The sequence below is a fragment of the Siphateles boraxobius genome, unplaced genomic scaffold (assembly GCF_051911475.1).
Source record: "Siphateles boraxobius isolate OS27281-9 unplaced genomic scaffold, OSU_SipBor_1 26, whole genome shotgun sequence".
NCBI lineage: Eukaryota > Metazoa > Chordata > Actinopteri > Cypriniformes > Leuciscidae > Siphateles > Siphateles boraxobius.
Genome location: NW_027508876.1, coordinates 18808634 through 18830813, shown reverse-complemented (window position 1 = coordinate 18830813; position 22180 = coordinate 18808634). Strand labels below are relative to the sequence as shown.

Here is a 22180-nt window from a genome sequence, read left to right as displayed (position 1 = left end):
TTAAAACACATAACTTCATTAAAATGTGACAGCTTACCCCTACCAAATATTTATGACAAATACCCTTCTTCTGATAACACAGTTCAAAATTTCAGTTAAAATTTGTACAGCTGAATCTTCGAAAACATATTTTTAATTTAAAAAGGTTTTCACCTTGGTGTTAAAAACCAGCATAAAAAAACAATGCTAGAGAAAACACATTTGTGAAATTGTATTTTTTGACTCAAAACCTTTAAGTTACCAAGATAGAATGTGTTGTGACAACTTGCCCCACTATCGGTATCTTCTACTCAGTATCTTCTACTGATGTGATGGGGGAGGTTTTTAGCAAGCAAAGAGGTCAGAAAATCAGGAACAAGACCAAAGGAGGGAAAATAAAATGAAATCGAGATTTGGAATATGGAGAAAACATGAAAGCAAATAAACCCCAGGCATATTTAGGTCCCCTGTGGCAAACAAAGAAATTAGTTTTAGATTCTTTATTTTACAAACCGGCTCAGTGGTGTGGAGCCCATTATGGCCAGGGTGAAAATGACACGGTCACATTTATCATAGTCTGGTCTCATCGTTCAGGGAAGAACAAGGCTCAGGCTCATAACGTGTGCCAAATCCAATACCTGGACAGCTATTGCTAACATCTGATGAACTACCAATTACTGTTACCTGTAACTCCTCAATAACAGTGCTCTATGAATTGACACTCAAATAATTTTCTCCAGGATGGATGAAGGAAGGTGTTGATTTGATTGCACTGCAGTCCACTGAAAAATGTGCCAGCCTTGATCTGTGTTCAGTATCAGTCTGACAGCTATTTACTAAGATGCAGCCGACCACATCCAAACAGCCACCAGTGAAATGAGCATCAGAGCACCTGTGACCGTGAACCCTGCTTGCTGGCCGTAAAACGCTCCCTTATTTTGCCCAATTGCATTACTGCCACCAAGTGGTAACAACCACAGAATGCAGAAGGGCAAACTAAAACCATATAGAATGCAGAAGGGCAAACTAAAACCATATCATCAGTAAGTCCTGGCAACTTTTTTTTTTTTTTTAGCTTTTTGTTTATTCGAGATCCAAGTCAGTTTAATATAATTCAATTTGAAATGACTTGTACAACCAAGTTGATTATACTTTTGTTTAATTAACTTTCAAGTTGAAACAGGTGGAATTTGTTTACAGTGAGACGTATTAAGAAATGTCCAAGGTCTTTTTAAAAATATTTTAATGAAGCAGATTTGTAAATATATATTCACACTGGTTTTTACAGTCCAATACCTTTTACATTCTTCTAATTCAGTCTAAAGCAGAAATTATTTAAATTATTTTGCTCCATCCATTCTATATTCGGCTTTATTAAGTTTGATTAATAATAACAATAGATGAACCATTAAAAATGTATTAATAATGACACTAATATTAAGTCATTCAAATGCATATAAAAATATGCTGTCAGTTTTATCAGTTTCAAAATGTCAATAATTAATATTATCTTCTATGTCCAGATTAATGGTCCAGATCTATGAATATTACAGTAATATGAAGTTCATTTAATTAAAAATGCTGCCCAGTTAGTACTGTTACTTTTTCTCATGCTCTTCCCAATCAATGTATCCGCCTGCATAATGCCGTGCCCTGAGAAAAGAAGAAGAAAACAAGTAGTACATCTAACAACAAGGAATATTTAATTAATTGGATCCCATTATGTAGGCTTATAATGAGATCAGTGAGTGTGTGTGTGTGTGTTTTCAGTAGCCTACTTTGAGAATCCTAGACGATGAGCAATTTCGAGAGCAGACAAACTCCTTTTCCCACTTCGGCAATGGAAAACTATGTTTTCATCTTCCTTTTTGGGGGCTTTCACCTTAAACTGCAGTTGAAACTGTTGTGGTGGGAGCTTCAGTGACTCCTCAAGCTGTCCCACTGAGAGATACATTAAAACCGAGAGTTAGTGTGCACATTGAGAACCCCCCCCCACTGATTCTATACACTTCAGTATTGACTTACATGGAATGTTAATGGAATCAGGAATCCGACCAGCCTGGAATTCATCTGGATTTCTGACGTCAAATAGCTGTACGCTGTGATTGGCCAGCATAGCTTTGAGCTGATCGTATGTCACAACTGACACTGAAATTGTGAAAATCAAAAAGTAATGACACCAATGCAAGGTCATATTTGATCTTAGTTGCTATTCTATTATTGTCAATTAATATAATGTTCAGGTCAGTGAAAATCTTGTAAGATAAAAAAACATTTTACTAGAAAAATCCTGCTATACATGGTTGTTATACACATAAAGGCTGCGTGTTTGACTGATGGTATACAAAAGATGAGCCAAACAATAATTTTGCTGTAATCACCAGAAACAAAAGCAAACTAATTGCTAAGTGGTTTAGTCAGTACAATTAGCCACAATTTAAAGCATGAAGCAGTCATGTTTCTTCCTTTAAATTAGACAAAATTGCTGCATTATAACCAGTGAAAACAGCTATTAGCAATAATATTCTCCATCCCAATAAATGACAATAGATAAATATGTAGGCCTACACTTTTGAGTGTTGTGTGTAAAGATTGAAATACTTTGATGTGTTTTCCTTAAATATCATTGCTATTTATCAAGTAGATAATTGACAATAGACCAAAGTCCAAAGTTCTTATAATAAATGACTCATACCTGACATTGGAGATTAAATGAAATACAGCCTCTAAAAGTTATTATATCCTCCCAAAAAATGTACAAAGTTACAAAAAAAAAAAAAGATCTGCAAAAAGCAAAAATAAATCCACCTATTTATTTTGTGAGGAGGATATAAGTGCCTCTTTTGTAGCTCTATACCTGGATCAGGCTGTCCGTGACTGTGATTGACGGGAGTCTTCAGTCCACATGCTGAGATCACTCTACCAGGACAAACCGGTTTAGTGACTCCAAACAGGTACAAACGGCGTAAAACCTGAAACGATAACATCTCTAACCTGGGCGCAGTCACAGTGACTGGTGCTGAAAATAAAATGTTGGTCTGTCTGTAACCTGCCTGTGTGTTTGGGGGTCCGGGAAGACAAGACAGATTATTCACTGCCCTCTAGCGTCAGGATCGTGTCCAGTTAAAGGACACCTGGATGATATTTTCACGAAGAATGAGACTATATAGGGTGCTTCCGTTGCGCCATTAAATAGGCCTGATGTGATGTCTACATTACAGCGTATAAGGGTTTTACGAGATAAAACAACAGTGTTGCGCATCGCATTATCTTTAATACTATTATTATGGGATGGGGGGGGGGGGGGGGGGGGGGGGGAGTACATAGACTACATAGCCTATAAAATATAATGAATTTCAAACCTGAACCAAACATATTTTTATTCAAAGATCAACAGTCTGTCATTAGCTTTTAGTCTGCCACAAAACAGCGGCGTGTTTGGGTTCCGGTACAGCCTATGTCGGTACAGCAGATGCCCCAACGCCTGTGAAGAGACGACTCAAAGCCGGCGATATGTTATGCCATAAATTAATACTTGATTAACTAACTGTATTTTTCTATGTACATTTCCGAAATGCAATTTCTGTAAAGCTGCTTTGAGACAATGTGTATTGTGAAAAGCGCTATACAAATAAATTTGAATTGAATTGAATTGAATATGTCAACGAAACGATCGATGTTTCGATTGATGAAAATCAATGCATCTAAATTCGCGCCTACGGTACTTCAAAAAAAGAAGCAAAAAATATGGACGACTCAACCTCCACGGACAGTTTTTAATGTTTTATTAGACAATACCTACTCAAGATTTTGCTTCAGTTTAGTATAATTTTCGGGACAAATAGGGCCAGATTCGGGACAACAGCTTATATTTATTGACGTCTGCAGCGCAAAAAAGAAAATACTATCTAAATCTCGTAACCAGTGTGTTGTTAGATCTTGCTGGAAAAACACATGGTCAAAAACTAACCTTTGAAGCAGGTGAGGATATCTGACAGTTGAAGGAACTGGAAGAAATATTCTGTTAACGTGTTGTTATTCTGTTACCGTGTTACTACATACACCGATTACCGTACATTCCTTGCCCACCGGCCCAATCGTCGTTTGCATTTTCATACAGAAATAAAAACCATTTAGTTCAGATGGAGTGGAGTCTCTGGACGATGGGGCGGGGCGACACATTTGGGCATGTCGCTCCGCCCACCCCCAATTTAATTGGTTTATAATACAGCAATATAAGGTCCACAAAAAAAAAAAAACATAAAGAGATGGCAAAAAAATCCACAAGTAGAAGAGAACAAGTTATTTTCACACATTTAAGAACAGGACATTCAAACCTAAATCATACTTTACACATTATAGGGAAGCATAACACAGATTTATGTGAAGTATGTTCAATAGAGGAGACAGTAGAACATGTACTGAAGAAATGTAAGACGTATAATAAAGAAAGGAGGACAATTTCTCTAAAGTGCGACAGAGAGTCGCGTGGATATGACGCAATCGTTAGCCTATTTTTATTTTTTTTACAAAAACGGCTTCTACGGGGCCATAACGTAAGATACAAAGTAATGGAGCCTTTTATACATTGTCGTGTTTCTTTAGAAATAAATAATGGACAAATGGGGTCTTTGGACGCCTCAGATGTAAAGTTATTCGCTGTCAAAGTGACGCAAAAATGAATGAGAGTCAATGGGATGCTAACAGCAGGTGAAGTTCTGCTACAATGGCGGCCCCCGTGAAGCTTCAGTTTCCGGCTGATGGATTACCCCATAGATATCATATAGAGTCTATGGATTACCCCCTTGGGTTGTAGACGATTCAGGTCTGAGCATGCGCATTCCTTTTATGTACGTTTTTGTGAATGATTTGGCCGTATTAAAGAAATATTAAATGCTAACTTCGTATCTTATTAACGGTTCACCATGGTAATTTTAGTACAGATATATTGGCTAATGTTTTATTGTGGCCTACTTAAGACACAGAATAGATGAAGTTATAGTTTAAAAACGAATGCTTGGTGACTGCACCCCAGCGTAGGCTAGCTAGCCTACTTCAGGCTAATAGAGCTGTCATTCACTTGGCTTCTTCAAATTCCCATCAAGATCGGTAGATCACAACAAACACGGGATTTTACGCAAATTATGACAATTCACTGTAAGACATCGGACAAACCCGAATGCAAGCAGTTGATTTTAAATCCTACATTTTTTTGTTATTGATTTTTTTAAATGAGATTTGTTGTCCAATGCTTGCATTATTTGGTACAAAGTGCAAATAAAATGTTAAATTGCAATTCCTTGTGTGTCCTTGTTGTTTACCATAATAAAATATGAGGGCCTATATATTGGTTCTGTAAAGCCCTATGTTATGGTTTTTAAAGATTCCAGTTTTCTAATAAGTGTCAACCGGTTAACAACTCTGTGACTGTGCCATCAGGTAGGCTATTAAAAATCAAATTAGCCTAATTATTTATCCACCCCCTTATTGCGTTCATGTTTTAATCTGCGTATGTACGGGATAAAAATAGTTTCAAATATGAACACATATAGGCCTAGGCTAGCTGCATAACCATAAAAAAAATTACTGCTGTTAATTTATGCAATTTTAGGCTAATGTAATAAAATACCCAGCAGAGTAGTGATGCACATGTATTGCTTAAATATGCTCTTGAGCACATAAATAATAATATTTGCTATAGATCGACATAATAACATCCACTCATTCGACTCTCCTCCACCAGCTCCGCATATTTCTCCCTTTTCCTTTCACTCACTTCCTCCATCCTCTCCTCCCAGGGCACTGTTAGCTCCTACAAGATAACCTGCTTCGATGTTACTGAGAACAGCACCATGTCGGGTCTAAGGCTGATCTCCACGATATCTCGGGGGAACTTGAGTTGCTTTCCCAGGTCCACCCTTAGCTGCCAATGATTCGCTGTTCCCAGCAGGCCTATCTGAACTGTTGGTCGGGAAGGTGGGGATTCTCCTGCTCTTAAGAATGAAATTCTGCGCCTTGGTTGTTGTAAACGCTTGCTCTGTTTGATAGCAGTAGTGATGGACTCAGCAACCACCTTCAGCACTTGGTCATGGCGCCAGCGGTAGCAGCCTTCCCCAAGTGCTTTAGGACAGCTGCTGAGGATGTGTTCCAGCGATCCTCTTCCCCGGCACAAGGTACATGCCGTAGTCTCAACCTTGCCCCAACAAAAGCGGTTGGATGGACTGGGCAGGGTGTCATAGACAGACTGAATGAGAAATTTGATGCGATAGTGCTCAGCCCTCCACAGCTCTACCCATGAAATCTTTCTCTCCATGGCCTCTTCCCATCTAGTCCATGCACCCTGTTGTCTCATTCCCACCATCTGGCTTGCACGCTGCTCCTCGATCCCAGCTCTCACTTCTTTTTGGACCAGGTTCCGCCTTTCCTTACCTTTCAGTTTGTTGTAATGGGTTGTTGGAGTACTTCCCAGTCCTGCACGGCCAATAGCCACGGGACCCACCAGTTCCTTATGACGCAGTCGTGATTCTGCCTGGTCCACCGCCTCATGTGCCCTCCACTTTCTGCCAGTCCTGACCTCAATGCCAGCTTGAGATACTCCTTGGAATCCCTGTACTGAAGCACCTCCCTTGCTCGGTAACCATGAACTCCCCGCTAAGGCTATTGATCGGTAGCGTTAGCTTGTTCTTTTTGCCATAAAGGGCAATGCTGCTCAGACTTCTTGGCAAGCCCAACCACGGTCGCATGTAATTGCTCACCCTCCTCTCAAATCCTTCCATGGTGGAAATTTTAATATGACAATATGCAAAATTACTATATGACTACAGCTGCTTTGAAACGATGTAAAATGAGCGCTTTACGGAGACATTTTGACAGTAACTTAATCTAACTTGATTTATGTAAATTCATCAAAACATTAGCCAATTGATCGTTACTGAAATCGCCATGGTTATCACTTAATATTTCTGTAGTACGGCCAAACAGTGTGGTAGGTAATTCATAAACTCATACATAAAGGAATATTTATGCTCATGCAGTCTACGCCAATAAGATTGCTGTATTATAAACCAATAAAATCGGGTGTGGGCGGGGCGACAGACTGCGGTGAAGTCACATGACGAGAGTGAGGCGCGGATGACTGACTGGAGGATGGAGGAGGCAAAAGCTCAAGAGAGCTTTTGTTAGTAAAAGTTGCATGTTTTCATTTAATATGAGTGAGTTTGTTTTACTGTTGTTGTGTTTTCATCAGAAAAATAATAATGAACCACAAATTTGGGAAAACATCCAAAGACCTTTCATTTATTTGTTACAACTAACTCGGGTAGCCTACCATAGAGGCTAATCTGTCTGATTCATTTCGTTTAAGCTGCAGTCCGTAGTTTTTCCTCTTTGTTGCCATCTCTGTTTGAAATCTGCAATTGCAGTTATTCGTGCAATTATCAACTTTACGTGGGTTGTTCCTCGGCACGGCATAGCGCGGATGAATCCAATGTTTTGAGGAGAGTGTGCGGCTGTCAGTCACCGCGCCGGTGTGGATACTGTCCTACGGAATCACAGATTTTACTTTTTGGAAGTATGACCAACATAAGAATTTTCACCGGAAAATGTCATCTGAACAAGTAAGTAACATCCAAATGTTCTGACCAAATAAGGGAAAAAAGCATTGGAGTAAATCGCGCTGCTTAACGATCGCTTATCATATCATGTCTAACCATGCAAAATATACAGTACTTTGTTCTCAAATTGTTAATTTTAACAACATCAGCAGTGCGTGACTACATTTAATGCCCTTCCGATATTTATCCTTGTTTTCGCATGGGCCCGGTTGCAGACTCTTTTTTTCTGTAGCCACTCCGAAGACCGAAGTCTTTCGCATTCGCTCGGGTAAATCTCCAGTGTCACTCGTGATTGTCGTTTGAACCTCTCTGGATCCGTTTAATTATATCAAGTGCTGTTAGGAAAGGCTATAAATCTCCACCTCCAACATCCTCAATATAGCCTTCTAGCCGAGACACTTTCGCGTACACGTAGCCTACAGATGTGATGTAATGACGCAAAGACATGCTCGAATTTCCTGCGGAAATCCACCAGTACCACTGGTATTAAAAGCATTCTTTCAAGCTTACCGTTTTGAATCAAGCTAAGGCAAGCGGATAGTTTTGAACACTGGCTGGTTATGTAGCTACTTGCTCAAAAATTTATTTGGGATTATTTTTAACCCAAAAAAAGGTTTAATACTGCAGCTTAAAAGTTCTGTTTAATATAAGCAAGTTTGTCATTGTACTATTTTATTGTTGTTGTGTTTTTTCATTAAGGGCAATACTGAATTAGTATTAGTTTTGTTCTAAAAAATGAAAGATCTAACTTTAAATATAAATGCGGTGTAATCCTCACGGGACATCACTAGCCATATAGCCTAAAATGTTGAGACTAACTAGAATGTAAAACTCTTTTAGAGCTGCTTTACAGAAGAATTGACTTAAAATTTGTAATCAGTAGGCTATTCAGTTAAACTTTATTAGGCTAATAGGTCATAATTACCAAGTCCAAATACAACTGTTATTTGTAAATAAGCTATAAAAAAAGCCTGCATCCTGCTACCGGCCATGTTTATAAGCGCCTTTATTAAATCAATAAAAGACCCAGGTTTCTTATAAAAAGTGGACATGGCAACACCGTTCGTTACACAAAACTGGCAACACGGAGAACTTGACATGCGCTTCAGTTCGCACACGATGTCCTCTGCCAGTGCGCATGCGCAGTATCACTATACCGGCGGAGGCTGAACAGTAGCAGCTTAAACGACGCAGGGATAAACTAGACTTTTTTGACAGGTCAGTACGCCAATGTGGATTATTTGTGTGTGAATGGTTTTATTACACATATATGATGTTACATTAAATAGGTATAAATGTTAAAACACAAATATAAAGCAGCTGTCGGATAACCTTATTGGGTGGGTTAGCAGGGGAGCTAACAGAGGCTGCTGCGCAGATCTGGGAGGGAGAGGCGAGTCTGGCGTTAAGAAGATATTACCAACAAACCTGCTCTTCAATCGATGATCACTACCCTGTGATGACCTAAAATTACGTTTTATTGCCTTGAATCGACCGTCTTCGCTTCATAGGCGTTATGTACGGTTGGATTGGTGTTTAACGGGGTGTTTTTTGGTGGAGATGGTTGGATCAGTCGCTACCCTTCACTGCGGGCTGAAGCGCCACTGCCCATGACAAGCTCGGTTCCAATCTGGCTGTTTCTTATCTTACTTTTAGTATTTTAAGGCAAAACAACACAGGTGAATGGGATACTAATTTTAAATAATAGATACCACCAACCTTCCGCTGTTGATTAACGTTATTCATCATTGTACATTAAGTCAATTGCTTTTTTATTTCTAAATTGTCTGAAATATGTTAAATATGCTAAATATAAATAATAAACGCAATTAAGGCAGTATCTTATTAAAATTGCATACATTTTTAGAACAGAAATCTGAACATTGGATAAAGCCAAGTTCAAATGTCTTTTTTCATTATGTTAACATGCTACACACCATAAATTAGACAATACGGTCAGAAAAACAACCAGGAAAAATAGGAATAAAATGTTAAACAAATCAGATGATAAATGATATATGAACAAACCCTCTTTAAATAAATAATAAATAATATTAAACCCTTAACACTGTATTTTGCCTGTTTTCTTTCCACTAATCTGAGAGAAGGCTAGTTATGGAAGCTAAATAGCCCCAAAAAGATTTGTCGCTACTTCCATTTTATCACAACTTTAAATTATGTTTTTGGAGCCTTTATCTTCTTGAATTTATTTGCAAGAAAGCTTTTTCTGCGCCACAGATAATATCAAGTTTGTGGCTAAACAACATTAATGACACAAAACCTTGTTTGCTTGTTTTAACCCATCATTGAAATGTATGAAAAATATGTTAAAGCTCTGACTGGCTGCATTAGTATTCTGTATTTTTACTGCTGTCAGATTAGTTATGCCACAAATGGTGGATATGAATGCTTATCTGGCATTGTAATTGGTTTACTTGTCCACAGCTGAGGAAACAAGTGACATTAAATTATCTTTTGAAGAGGTCTGTCAAAGACTCATCTAGCTGAGATCAAGCAACTATTTTAATGAGTCTTGGTGATTCCTTTTGTGCTCATCTTGCTTTGATTGTGTCTTTCCAGCAGGCAAAATCATGAGTCAGGGGAAGGACAATGCACGTCTCAAAAGCTATAAAAACAAATCACTCAACACAGATGAAATGAGGAGGAGGAGGGAGGAAGAAGGCCTACAACTTCGCAAACAAAAGAAAGATGAACAAGTAAGAGAATTGGAGATATGAGAGTGGCTTCTGTTATTCGATTTCATTCTTTAGGTGTTTTGTATAAAGGTAAATATGATATTAAACATGAGATCATGGACTGAGGGAGTTTTGGGAGACTTGACAGAACTGTCAATTGATGTGCTGTTCATTAAATCTTACATTCATTGAAATTGTACATAAGTTTGTCTTTTAAAAATGAAAAATTTGTTTTGTTATAATTGGGTATTGTTGTTGAAGATTGGGCTGATTTAAACAAAGGTGGCACAATCTAGCTGCATAACATAGACGTGATCATGTGGATTTGTCAAAGTTGCAAGGAAAACTTTGTATCATCAGTCAGAATGGGTTAAAATTATTTACTAATCATATTTTGCCAGCATTTTCCAGCAAATGTGTTTATTAATTTTTAGTTGAAGGGGTTACATTATAGACATAAGTTAAAGCGGCAAGTTAAAAACCTAGTAATTTTTTTGTGAAGAGAAATTTAATGATAAACACAAATATTTTTCTGGAATATAAAAATTGTTGCTTACTTATATATGTGTATGTATATAAATATGAACATATATATATATATATTTGAACAGAATACCGGTATATATATATATATATATATATATATATATATATATATATATATATATTATATATATTCTGTTCAAAAATGAATTTAGTGTTTTTGAAAGAAGAATCTTATGCTCACCAAGGCTGCAAATATTTCATAAAAAAATTCTGTAACATTTAAATTTTACTACAATTTAATATATCTGTCTCCTATTTTCATGTATTTTGAAGTCCTTTATTCCTGTGATGGCAAAGCTGAATTTTTAGCATCATTACTCCAGTCTTCAGTGTCACATGATCATTCAGAAACCATTTTAATATGCTGATTTGGTGCTTAAGAAACATTTATTATCATCAATGTTAAAAACAGTTCTGCTGCTTAATATTTTTTTTGTGGAAATCACAGGAAATCACTACTCCAAAGAACAGCCCTGATTTTAAATAGAAATCTTTGCCAAAATTACACACACACACACACACACACACAGTCAGTCATTGAAAATGTTGGCAGGTCAAGAAAAAATCTGAACTATCTGAAGTTGATTCTGATGGAGATTATTTTTGAACATTAAAAAACAAACAAAAAAACACTAGGACTGATTAGGACTGATATGCGGCACATGTTGGTATTTTTATCGAGCACAGTGATCTGAGACTTTGTGTGTTCTTACAGCTGTTCAAGCGCAGAAATGTGGCCACAGTGGAGGAGGATGGAACACTGGAGGATGATGGGATGTCAGACAGTGGATACCTGGAATCACAGGCCAACAATATGGACCAAATCACGGTGAGAAAGTTAAAACAATAGTTAATCACAGTCTTTACTAACTAATGAAAAAAATAAATAGATTTATTTTATTTTCTTTTTTTTGTAGGGAAATGTTATTTCTGAGGACATGATACAGATGATATTCTCTAGCTCCCCAGAACAACAGCTCATAGGAACACAGCGCTTCAGAAAACTCTTATCTAAAGGTGAAAGACCCCAAAGACTAAAATACTAGCATTTACATAATCATATTTATGATAAAAGGATGCTAATTCCATCATTGTAATTCTCCATTAGAGCCTAATCCCCCTATTGATGAGGTCATTGCCACCCCCGGTGTCGTGGAGCGATTTGTTGAGTTCCTGAAAAGAAGAGAGAACTGCACGCTACAGGTGACCTTAACAAGCTGTATCTGGGTCATATTAATACTAGGGATTTGCGAGACTATTCAACTAAACAATACTGCTGCTGTTAGTCGACATTGGAAATGCTAGTTGTTTTTAGTTAACACATTTATCTTATCAAATTACTGTCATGTTAATTTGATTTTACCTCAGACCTTGCTGATGTTGTATGAGAGTATTTTGACTTGGAAGAAAACCGAAAAATATTGTGTAGGTTATGTCAAACTGTATAACTATTAAGCTTGCTTATAGGCTTTTTATACTACCGTTTATAAGGGTCAGTACTGGTATGAAATTTTATAGGGGAAACATTATGAATGAAACTTGACAACAACAGAACCTATATTGGTATCCTAATGAATAGAATACCCTTAAAGTGGAAATGAAGCAGTCAGTCATGTTAACATTATTTAGTAAATGGATTTCCATTCTAATCAAAAATTATATAACAAACACGATAAATGTAGCCATTTAAAAGAAAAAAAGATTGGTAACACTTTAGTTTAGGGTCCAAATCTCACTATTAACTAGTTGCTTATTAGCATGCTTGCATTACTAGAATATTGACTCTTTATTAGTACTTATTAAGCACATATTATGTGGCATGCCTTATTCTGCATTACCATATTATACATCCCTCTATCCTACCCAATACCTATACTTAACAACTACCTTACTAACTATTAATAAGTAGTTATTAGGAGTTTGAGGCAAAAGTTGTAGTTAATAGTGAGAATTGGCCCTAAACTAAAGTGTGACCAAAGGATGTTTTTTATAGCTTTTGTAGCAAGGGTGCTGCCATCTTGCAGTTCTACAACCAGTAACAGCACAGGGTTGGTTGGCTCCATTGGATTAATGAAGATTATTTTAGTTTCGATTCTGGTCTTTGATTTTTCTGCTTAGTTGCAGAAACTAACTGTTAATTCAGGTAATCTGTTAATAATATTGAGTTCGCAATTACTGGTTCCGCACTGCCAATTGATTGTTGAATATAATAAATATGTCTATTGGGTAACGTTGACTAAAGGTAGGGTAGGCAATTTGTTTTTAAAAAGTTGTTTTTGTTATACTGGTTGAAACTCTCTTCACATCCTGATCCTGAACAATCAATAATAGAAGTGGTCTAAATATTAAAGGTGCAATAGGTGATCTGGGAAATGCTAACTTTAGCCTGCTAGCATTGAAAGCATACGATCCCACCCTCCCTGCCAATCGTCCAAAGCCACGCCTCCTCCAAAACACATGAACGTGCACAGACCAGAAGTGAGACGACCAGAGACAATGTTATTGGATTACATCATGTGTCATTCACCAGTGAGAAAACTTTACAGTAAAGTGAGTAGCTGTACTACAATAACAAAAGTAAATAACTGTTTGCCTGCCATTCTCGCTCTGTCTGCACAGCATACGTGAATGCGTTGATGACGTATGATGACGTTGAGCTGTCATTTACAATACCTCTTGAACCAAAACAATGAGCTTATGCTACGTTCATGCTATGTCATAACTGTAATTACGAGATGGCAACCCGTGAAGTTCTACCTGGAGCTGTTCTTTGGAGATCTCTCTGAAGGGAGGGTTGGATATAGTGATTTCAAAGCTAACTTGCTATTGCTAGCCTCTGAAATTGCCTACCCTACCTTTAAGGCAACGCTGTATCATAATGCAAGACAAGCACAGCATATGACCTATTTTTCAGCAGCATTCAGTACAGGATTTGACTGGTTGATTTATAGATTAAAACAAAGGTGCACAAAAAGCCCATTTCAAATGCATTGCTTAGTTAGACACACTGTTTTTTGACACTCTTCTGGGGGTTTCTTAGACTAGAGTCTAGACGACCAGTCGCTTACAAAATTTCCATTGTGGAAATTAGTCGTGGTGCACATCCCTAATTAAAATGAACTATGCGGTCTAGTGCCACTTGCCAGTCTTAGGCCCCAAGTCAGTGAGACAGTGAGTCATCCGGCATGAGTCTCTCCCAGCACACGCTCGCACTATTGAAATGTGTATATTTTGCAAGTCTCTTAGGTATATTTATTTAATCCTCTTTGGCTTTTGAATGGTGCATTAGTGAATGCTTTTCTGCAGTATGGTGAAAGATACTCTGTCTCTGTGCAGTTTGAAGCAGCGTGGGTTCTGACTAACATTGCATCAGGAACATCCCACCAGACACGTGTGGTCATCCAGGCTGGGGCGGTGCCCATTTTCATTGAGATGCTCATCTCTGATTTCGAGGATGTACAAGAACAGGTAAGCATCTGTACACATTTGCATTGAAGGGGCACAAATAAACCCAGTTTGGTATAATAAAATAGGACTTAATTTGATGTAATTTGATATTTAATTTGATGTGATTGACGTTTGTTTTCACTCCAGGCGGTGTGGGCTTTAGGCAATATCGCAGGGGACAGCACTGAGTGCAGAGATTATGTTCTGGACTGCAATATTCTACCCTCTCTAGTACAGTAAGTCATGCAAGCATTCATTTAAAAGAACCATACTGTTGAATGGTTGTTCTAATGATGCATGTTCTCATTGCAGGTTATTGGCTAAACAAAATCGTCTGACTATGATGAGGAATGCCGTCTGGGCTCTGTCTAACCTGTGCAGAGGGAAAAACCCACCCCCAGATTTTGCCAAGGTAAAATCTCCTTCTATTTCCTAACAATTAAAAACTATTCATTTCTATAGTGCTTTAAAAAATATATATTATATTTGGATCGTTGTTTAATTGTGCCAAGCTCATCTTTACATTTTGATGATTTTTACCATGATCTAACACTAATTTTGAAAACACTAATAATGTACACTGTTAAAATATAGTCTCGAAATGAATATCCATTTTTTTCATTCTGTACATTATAATGTGGGATGTCCAGGTTCACTTGAAATATTTAAAGTGATTAACTTTAGTCCTTATCATGGGTATCAGGAGAGTATCATCATGTCCATGTTTGCTAAAACTAGAACATGTTATTAATAATTATGCTTAATTAAATATCTTGACTAAGTAAATGTTGATTTTATAAAAATGTTTGTTTTCTTTTATAATATATTGACGTGGATTAACATATTAAAATATAAATCAATATTACCTTTATAATTGAGTCATTTATTTAAACATAATTAAGTCACATGAGTATACACACCTTTAAACTTAAGGTGAGATCTAAGTTGTATTTGTCTTTTAATGCAGGTGTCACCGTGTCTAAGCGTTCTGTCCTGGCTGCTCTTTGTGAACGATACTGACATTCTGGCTGATGCATGCTGGGCTCTTTCTTATCTGTCCGACGGTCCCAATGAAAAGATCCAGGCTGTTATTGACTCAGGAGTCTGTCGCAGACTAGTGGAGCTGCTGCTGTAAGACATGAAACACAGATAGGAAGAATAATGAATAGCTTAGGTCAGTGGTTCTCAACCTTTGTGATGTAAAGGCCCTCCATTGTCGATTTGACTTTTACAGTCATTTGTGATTTACTGGATAAGGATTAGAGCTGGGCATAACCAAAAATTAAAATGTATATTATAAATGTATTTCATTCATTTTAGAAATTTGGGCTCCCTCATATACGATATCCAGGTTTTCCAAGACTATGGGGTCTTTACAGAAAAAATAAAATAAGAAATATCTTGGTTTTAGCTGATTTGAATGATGATTCATATTATTTTAATTAATTTTTATTAATTCATCTTGAGGCGCCCTGGAAGTTTGCATTGGGCCCAGTCCCTTCGGGGTTGAGAACCTCTGGCTTAGGCTTTTAAGAGGGCTTCTCTTCTTTGTATTTTTATTGGCGATACTTGAAAACAGTCGTCTGAGGTTGTCTTTGTGTTGCAGACATGCAGAATATAAGGTGGTGTCGCCTGCTCTAAGAGCTGTGGGGAACATTGTCACAGGAGATGACCTACAGACTCAGGTGAAATGATTGAGCTTTTTTTCTTTCCTTTTTTTATAGATGACAAAATGATATCCCAATATTTTAGACAGTATTTTGCAGTGGGTTTTTTTGTGCTGGTACCTTGGCTGGTTTAGGCCTGTTGGTTTAAAAAAAAAGATTTTTAGGGGCAGCATTACCTTTTATATGGGCATTTATTTCTAACTTTATTAGGTGTATGGATTATGTGAAATTCTTACATTTCTTACATTTAATCAATAAGTTCAATCAGAGTCTAGGCTTTTAACAATCAAATGAAATCAGTATCAATAGCACATAAGCTCCATCTAAACTTAAGCATTTGATGTATTTACACTGCAGTTACAATTTCATAAATAATGCTATGAAATAAATTTTATGTAATGTAATTTATCATATATCTATAGCTAATACATATTTTGGATGTAACTTTTCATTTGATTTCACATGCACAGGTGATTCTTAACTGCTCCGCCCTGCAAAGTCTGCTTCACCTGCTGAGTAGCCCAAAAGAGTCCATTAAAAAAGAGGCATGTTGGACCATCTCCAATATCACAGCTGGGAATCGTGCTCAAATACAGGTACATGCATGTTTGAACAGTTCATAATATAAACTTCAGTTTGAGTGTCGTTTTCTCTCTCACACCCTTTCTTTTGATCTTTGTTACTTGTAGATGGTGATGGATGCAGATTTGCTTCCCCCGTTGATAAGTATTCTGCAAGTAGCTGAGTTCCGCACAAGAAAGGAGGCGGCGTGGGCCATCACAAACGCCACATCTGGTGGTTCTGCTGAGCAGATCAGGTGAGACCGATCACTTCTTAAAGCCTGGTCTTAACGCAGGGATTAAAGTTCTCCGTTGCTTCTCATTTAAATCTATCTATTAAATCTAGGCAACTGGTTGATGAAACTTCGATTAAAATTAAGATACAATTTATACAAAATGAAATTCGCTTTAAAGAAACGCTTTATACAAAACAAAATTTAATGAAGTGGTCAAAATATTATATTATGTATAGTTTGTGACATTAGCTCACATTTCGGGCAAAAGCTCTGTTGGCTTTTATTATTTGAGAAATAAAGTCTTATAGTCATACAAATAATTTGCATAACTTTAAACCATCACAAAGAGTCAAGTCTTGTAAAAGCATTAGATTGAATACATTGAAATTTCATAAAGTGTGTAAATAATAGAAACGCAGTTCAAAATGGCCATTCTTTAATTGCAAATGTTCTTTGAGTATTTCGTTTGTGAAGGTAAAGCATGTACTCACTATACTCCTAATTACAAGAAGAAGAAAAAAATGCTCTTAAACTGGGTGTGTGACGGACTGTGGAATGGGGTTTGGCCAAGGAGAAATTTTCAGTCCAAAAATAATTTTTTTTGCTTTAACCCCTGTTAACGTGTCATTTGTGATCAGATCACTTTCTGCATCAGCAACCAAGATGGCTATATATATTATAATGCTTTGATCTTCTCCTTAGGCATCTTGTTGAACTTGGTTGCATCAAGCCCTTATGTGACCTCCTGACACTGATGGATTCAAAGATCGTACAGGTGGCCCTAAATGGTTTGGAGAACATCCTACGACTGGGTGAGCTGGAAGCTAAACGAGGAGGAGGAATCAACCCATACTGCGCGCTAATTGAGGAGGCATATGGTATGTTAAACGTCACACTTTGGATGTGATTTTTCCATCTTTATTTGGATTCATTTTATGAATCATTTTTAAACCTGAAGCTTTAACAGCAAAGTATACTTCAGTTTTGATGTCAACACGCATACTATGCTGATGAAGAAATTTACGTCATGTGAACTGTATACATACTTTGAGCTTTAATGGATTAATTCAAAAAAACGAAAATTCTGTCAGTAATTACTCGCCCTCATGTCGTTCAAAACCCGTAAGACCTTCGTTCATCTTCGGAACACAAATTAAGATATTTTTGATGAAATCCAATAGCTTTCTGACCCCCAATAGATTGCAACGTTATAACCACTTTCAAGGCCCAGGAAGGTAGTAAAGACATTGTTAAAATAGTCCACATGACTACAGTTTTTTTTTTTTTTCGCACAAAGTTCTCGTCGGTTCATAACAAAGGTTGAACTGATTTGTTATGAAGCGACGAGAACATTTTGTGCCCAAAAAAAACAAAACAAAAATAACGACTTTTGTAATAACAATTTCTTCTTTTCCATGTCATTCTCCTGCGCTGTTCACGTTGTAAACACAGTGCAGCGCTTCCGGGTTCTACGTCAGAACTCCGGCTCATTATTGGCCAGCTTTTCAACTGAGCCGGTGCTCTGACGTATCGTTCTTATGAATAGGGGGGAAGAAAGAGTTTCCCATATTTTTTGTCCTTAACTGATCAAATGCCTGTAATTGTTCTATCAGGACTTCAGATGCTTCATTAAATCCCAAACTTTCAACAATAAATAATTTTCAATGTTAAGCAGTGTAAATCAAATGTCATTAATGATGAAAATCTGATCTCCTAAAATCAAGTTTTCACAAGCAGTTTCATGTTTGTTTTAAATTTTGATGTTCATGTTAATATATAAAAGGTTTGAATAAATATTGTTTTATTTTTTGCATCTCCTTGTGAAATTACTTTAAAATTAAATACCGGACATATGACAAAAAAAAGGAAGATTTTCATTAAATAAAAAAAAGAAAAACTACAAACGACAAACAAATTTTTCTATTGCTTTCCGTCAGGGTTGGACAAACTGGAGTTCCTACAGGGTCATGAGAACCAGGAGATCTATCAAAAGGCTTTTGACCTGATCGAACGCTATTTCAGCACAGATGATGAAGATCCGGCTCTGGCACCTGCTGTTGACCTCCAGCAGCAGCAGTTCCTTTTCCAGCAGTGTGAGGCTCCCATGGAGGGTTTCCAACTTTAACACTTCCATTTACTCCCTTATTTCCCAAGCAATCCACCCTGTAGGGTGAGAGACGCCTCACTGACCCAACAGAGCGAAGGATTTAACAAATGAACATTTCAATTAGAGTGTGATATACAAGAGCGTGTGTTGCCGGTCAACCCATTTCCCCCCTCTTGTCCTTCCCTGATGTCATTGGCCTGATCCGGAACAATGGCGACATGCAGAAAACATGACCAGTAGACATTTACATATGAATAAAATAACCCACTTCCTTCATTAAAAATTTCATTTAGCCCTTCAAAGCACGCGTATCCCATCAGTCCCGATTCAGGACAACTGCATCCAGCGATGAGTTGATAGAAGCTGGAAAAGCATAGCTTGTGTGACGTAACTGCAATATTGACTTTTCATCTATTGTAAAACACTGGACTGACCATGTGACTGTGTTTGCATGTCTCCAAAATCCCCCCCGGCCAATGTACGCCGAAGGACGTCTGCTGAAGGCAAGGCACTTTTACCTTCCCATTTGACCCAGACAACTCAACGACAGACTAAGGGGTCCGGGCTTTCTGACTGAAAATGCCAGTTTTGCTTTTTGACATACATCGAACATTCCGACAATGACTCAACTGTACAGGCTCCGCCTCTCCTTTTAGGGTTACACATTTGCACCTTTGGAATTCTGGGAGTTGGAGTCTTCCTGCTCACTGAGACTGCTGGACAGACATAAAGACAGGTCCTGTATCCTGTGCATTTAAACCATTTGATACTTCAAGGACAATTTCAGATGAGCATCATCTTCATCAGCACTTTACGTTCAGAACAGACCCTTTGTTTAGATTCAAACATCTGTAGTCAGTTTTAGTCCCTCGAAACGCTTCTCAGGATATCAAGGTGAAGAGGAATGGTCCCTTATCTGCATTACGGGATTTATTTACAGTAAACACTAAGTATTTAAGAGTGCTGAGAAAACTACCCCTTCAAAGCTTCCACCATATTTTAACAAGCTGTTGAAAATTGAGATGAAAGGCTTTAGCTTTCCGATGTTTGAGAGAAAAACTTTAATATTAATGTCTAATCATGGTAAATGCGCACACACATTCAGACACAACATATGTGACTAGAACTATATAAGAAAAAATACAGAGCAGAAAGTTGTTCAGTACTGTTTGGTTTTTCTGTTTTAGCTTATTGTATTTTTGTGAGGGTTAGAAGGTGCCATAATCCTCATTTTAAAAATGGAGGTCGAAAATGACAAACAAATGTATCAACACAACTAAAAACATAACACATTTAAACTTAAAATTCAATGAGTATTAGCTCAAGATATGATTGTTTACTTTGTTTTTCTTATTTCATTGTCAGATTCTTCCTAAGAGATGACCAGCTCTTTGTTCAATACTGCTGTTGTATTGAGATTGTGTAACTGTTCTTTGTTACGCCATTTGCATAAATGCTGTTTCATGAAGCTCAGTGGTCAAGTGATTTAATTCGAAATCTGTTGGTACTTTAGGTGACTTATTCATCATTGCTTCATTCACAAAAGGGTCAGTCATTGCATCAGGGATGTGATTTTTCCCGTATTTATAGGAATATCCGTGTTTTATGACCCACGTTATTTGCGTAAATCCGAGAAAAAAATGGTTGGGTTGGGGCCTGATTACTGTATGATGATCGAAATCGCAAAATGGCCTTAAACAATTACTGAATAAACTGCAAAATGTTACGCTTTCTAATACAGATATTTAATGCACAGAAACAAACCCTACAGGAGCTTGCGGCGCCGTCTGCAGGACACCCCGCATGTTAGCCAGGGTTCAAAACGCCAAATGCGTGTAAAAATGGCGTTACTCGCCAATGTCCTGGTAACTTTATGAATTTTAACAGTGCATTGTTGTTAGAATGTGATATGGCTTAGTGCGATCATCAAATTGCAACGGTTGTGATGTAATTCTAAAAATATAAAGTGCTGCATGTTTCAGAGTAAAGCACAGCACTGTGTTCACTTTAAGTTACAGTAAATGCTATTCTGCAAGTAATGTGTGTTTGGGTCGCTTATAATTTGCATTTGAGAGTTGAACATACCAACCAAATTCATAATGAGAATAGTTTATAAATCTGTCATCAAAGAGAAGCGTTTAAGTCTTCCATTGGTTTTCTGCCAAAATAAAAGCAAAATAGTTTAAATTTTTAGATGAAGACAACCATAAATGTTAGTATTGTAATTTTACTGTTATTCTGTAAAATTGAATAAAAATGGGTCCGGCTTTCCGTTTAGCTGATGTTTTTCTCAACTACTCTCAAACTATTTTTTTGACCATCTACTTATTGTTTTTCTATATAATTTAGTGATATTGTAAGCAAACAGATTAACAAGCTGCTATTTTACTTCTGTTTGGTTATTTTAACCAAGTGCAGATAATAAACATAAGCTTTAGGAGACCATTCATGTAGGGATGCACCATTATTAAAATGGTGATTGTGATCATGTTAACATTTGTGTTTAGTAGATACTTTTATCCAAAGCAACTTCCATTGCATTCATGGTAAAAACTTCATCAGTTCTTGGTTTCCCTAGGAATCAAACCCATGACCTTGGTGTTGCTAGTGCCATGCTCTACTGTGTGAACTATAGGATAACTTTATTTAAAAATAAAGCTCTAAATAAGTTTATAAAATGCCAAAATTTAATTTAGGCATTACAACATTATAATGTACAGTATGAAAAAATTATATTATTTTGATTTTTCCAAAGATTTAATATGATTAAATTAATAGAAATTTCTGAATAGGAAAATAGGAAATATCCAATATGGACAGATATTGGTAAATTCATTTCTAATATCGGCTGACATATCTTTACCTTAATGTCATGTAATTCTGGCAGTATTACTATTAAATATTAGCTACAAAACAAAAGACATTCACAATGAGACATCAGTGATATATTGAGATAAACATCAGTGGACCAGTATTTTATTTTTTCCGAATATATACAAAAATCACACAGGACATCTCACATCTTTATTTTGTACACTGCTCTAGAAGCCGTGGAGGAACATCTGTACCACCTCCACTAGAGTTTCCATGGGGTGTGGCATGTGATATTTGTGATAAAAACTGGATGGTGAATGATGGGATTTGGGAGCTGAATGAACGCATATCACTGGGCTTTCTCTGCAAGTTCAGCGGCTTCCTTCTGCTTTTGTGCTTCCTCTCTCCATCGAGCCTTCTTCTCCATGTTACGAGCGGTCAGATTGTCATGCCGACCTACCGCCTGTCATAAAAGACATTTATTAAAGGATTTGAAAGCCATATATTACAAAATC

General features: G+C 37.1%; 3 protein-coding genes across 7 annotated transcripts in view; 1 reads left to right on the top strand and 2 right to left on the bottom strand.

The window, feature by feature from the left end:
• Positions 1–1121: 1121 nt before the first annotated feature.
• On the bottom strand, positions 1122–3069 carry LOC143751492 (thiosulfate:glutathione sulfurtransferase). 3 transcript variants are annotated; one of them, XM_077244054.1, is made up of 4 exons: positions 2837–3069; positions 2005–2127; positions 1758–1920; positions 1122–1632 (listed from the first exon to the last, which is right to left on the bottom strand). In XM_077244054.1, exons 1-4 carry the CDS (start codon positions 2964–2966, stop codon positions 1578–1580), a joined length of 471 nt encoding a protein of 156 aa, XP_077100169.1. In that variant the 5' UTR covers positions 2967–3069; the 3' UTR covers positions 1122–1577. The 3 variants fall into 3 exon arrangements, with proteins under 3 accessions (XP_077100169.1, XP_077100170.1, XP_077100171.1); XM_077244055.1 differs by having other exon boundaries at positions 2005–2121; positions 2837–3067; XM_077244056.1 differs by having other exon boundaries at positions 2675–2889.
• Positions 3070–8713: 5644 nt separating this feature from the next.
• On the top strand, positions 8714–20319 carry kpna1 (karyopherin alpha 1 (importin alpha 5)). Of its 2 annotated transcripts, none has more exons than XM_077244626.1 (14): positions 8714–8810; positions 10173–10309; positions 11550–11663; positions 11752–11851; positions 11943–12037; positions 14171–14302; positions 14429–14517; positions 14594–14693; positions 15249–15412; positions 15888–15966; positions 16419–16544; positions 16638–16765; positions 17447–17622; positions 18682–20319. In XM_077244626.1, exons 2-14 carry the CDS (start codon positions 10184–10186, stop codon positions 18867–18869), a joined length of 1617 nt encoding a protein of 538 aa, XP_077100741.1. In that variant the 5' UTR covers positions 8714–8810; positions 10173–10183; the 3' UTR covers positions 18870–20319. The 2 variants fall into 2 exon arrangements, with proteins under 2 accessions (XP_077100741.1, XP_077100742.1); XM_077244627.1 differs by having other exon boundaries at positions 8727–8810; positions 10176–10309.
• A 1476-nt stretch (positions 20320–21795) lies between these two features.
• fam162a (family with sequence similarity 162 member A) overlaps positions 21796–22180 on the bottom strand; it is a 155805-nt gene continuing 155420 nt past the window's right edge. For both annotated transcript variants that reach the window (XM_077244655.1, XM_077244654.1), the window contains exon 6: positions 21796–22128. In XM_077244655.1, coding sequence (XP_077100770.1) covers positions 22015–22128 — 114 coding nt within the window. In that variant the 3' untranslated portion in view covers positions 21796–22014. The remainder of the gene's footprint in view (positions 22129–22180) is intronic.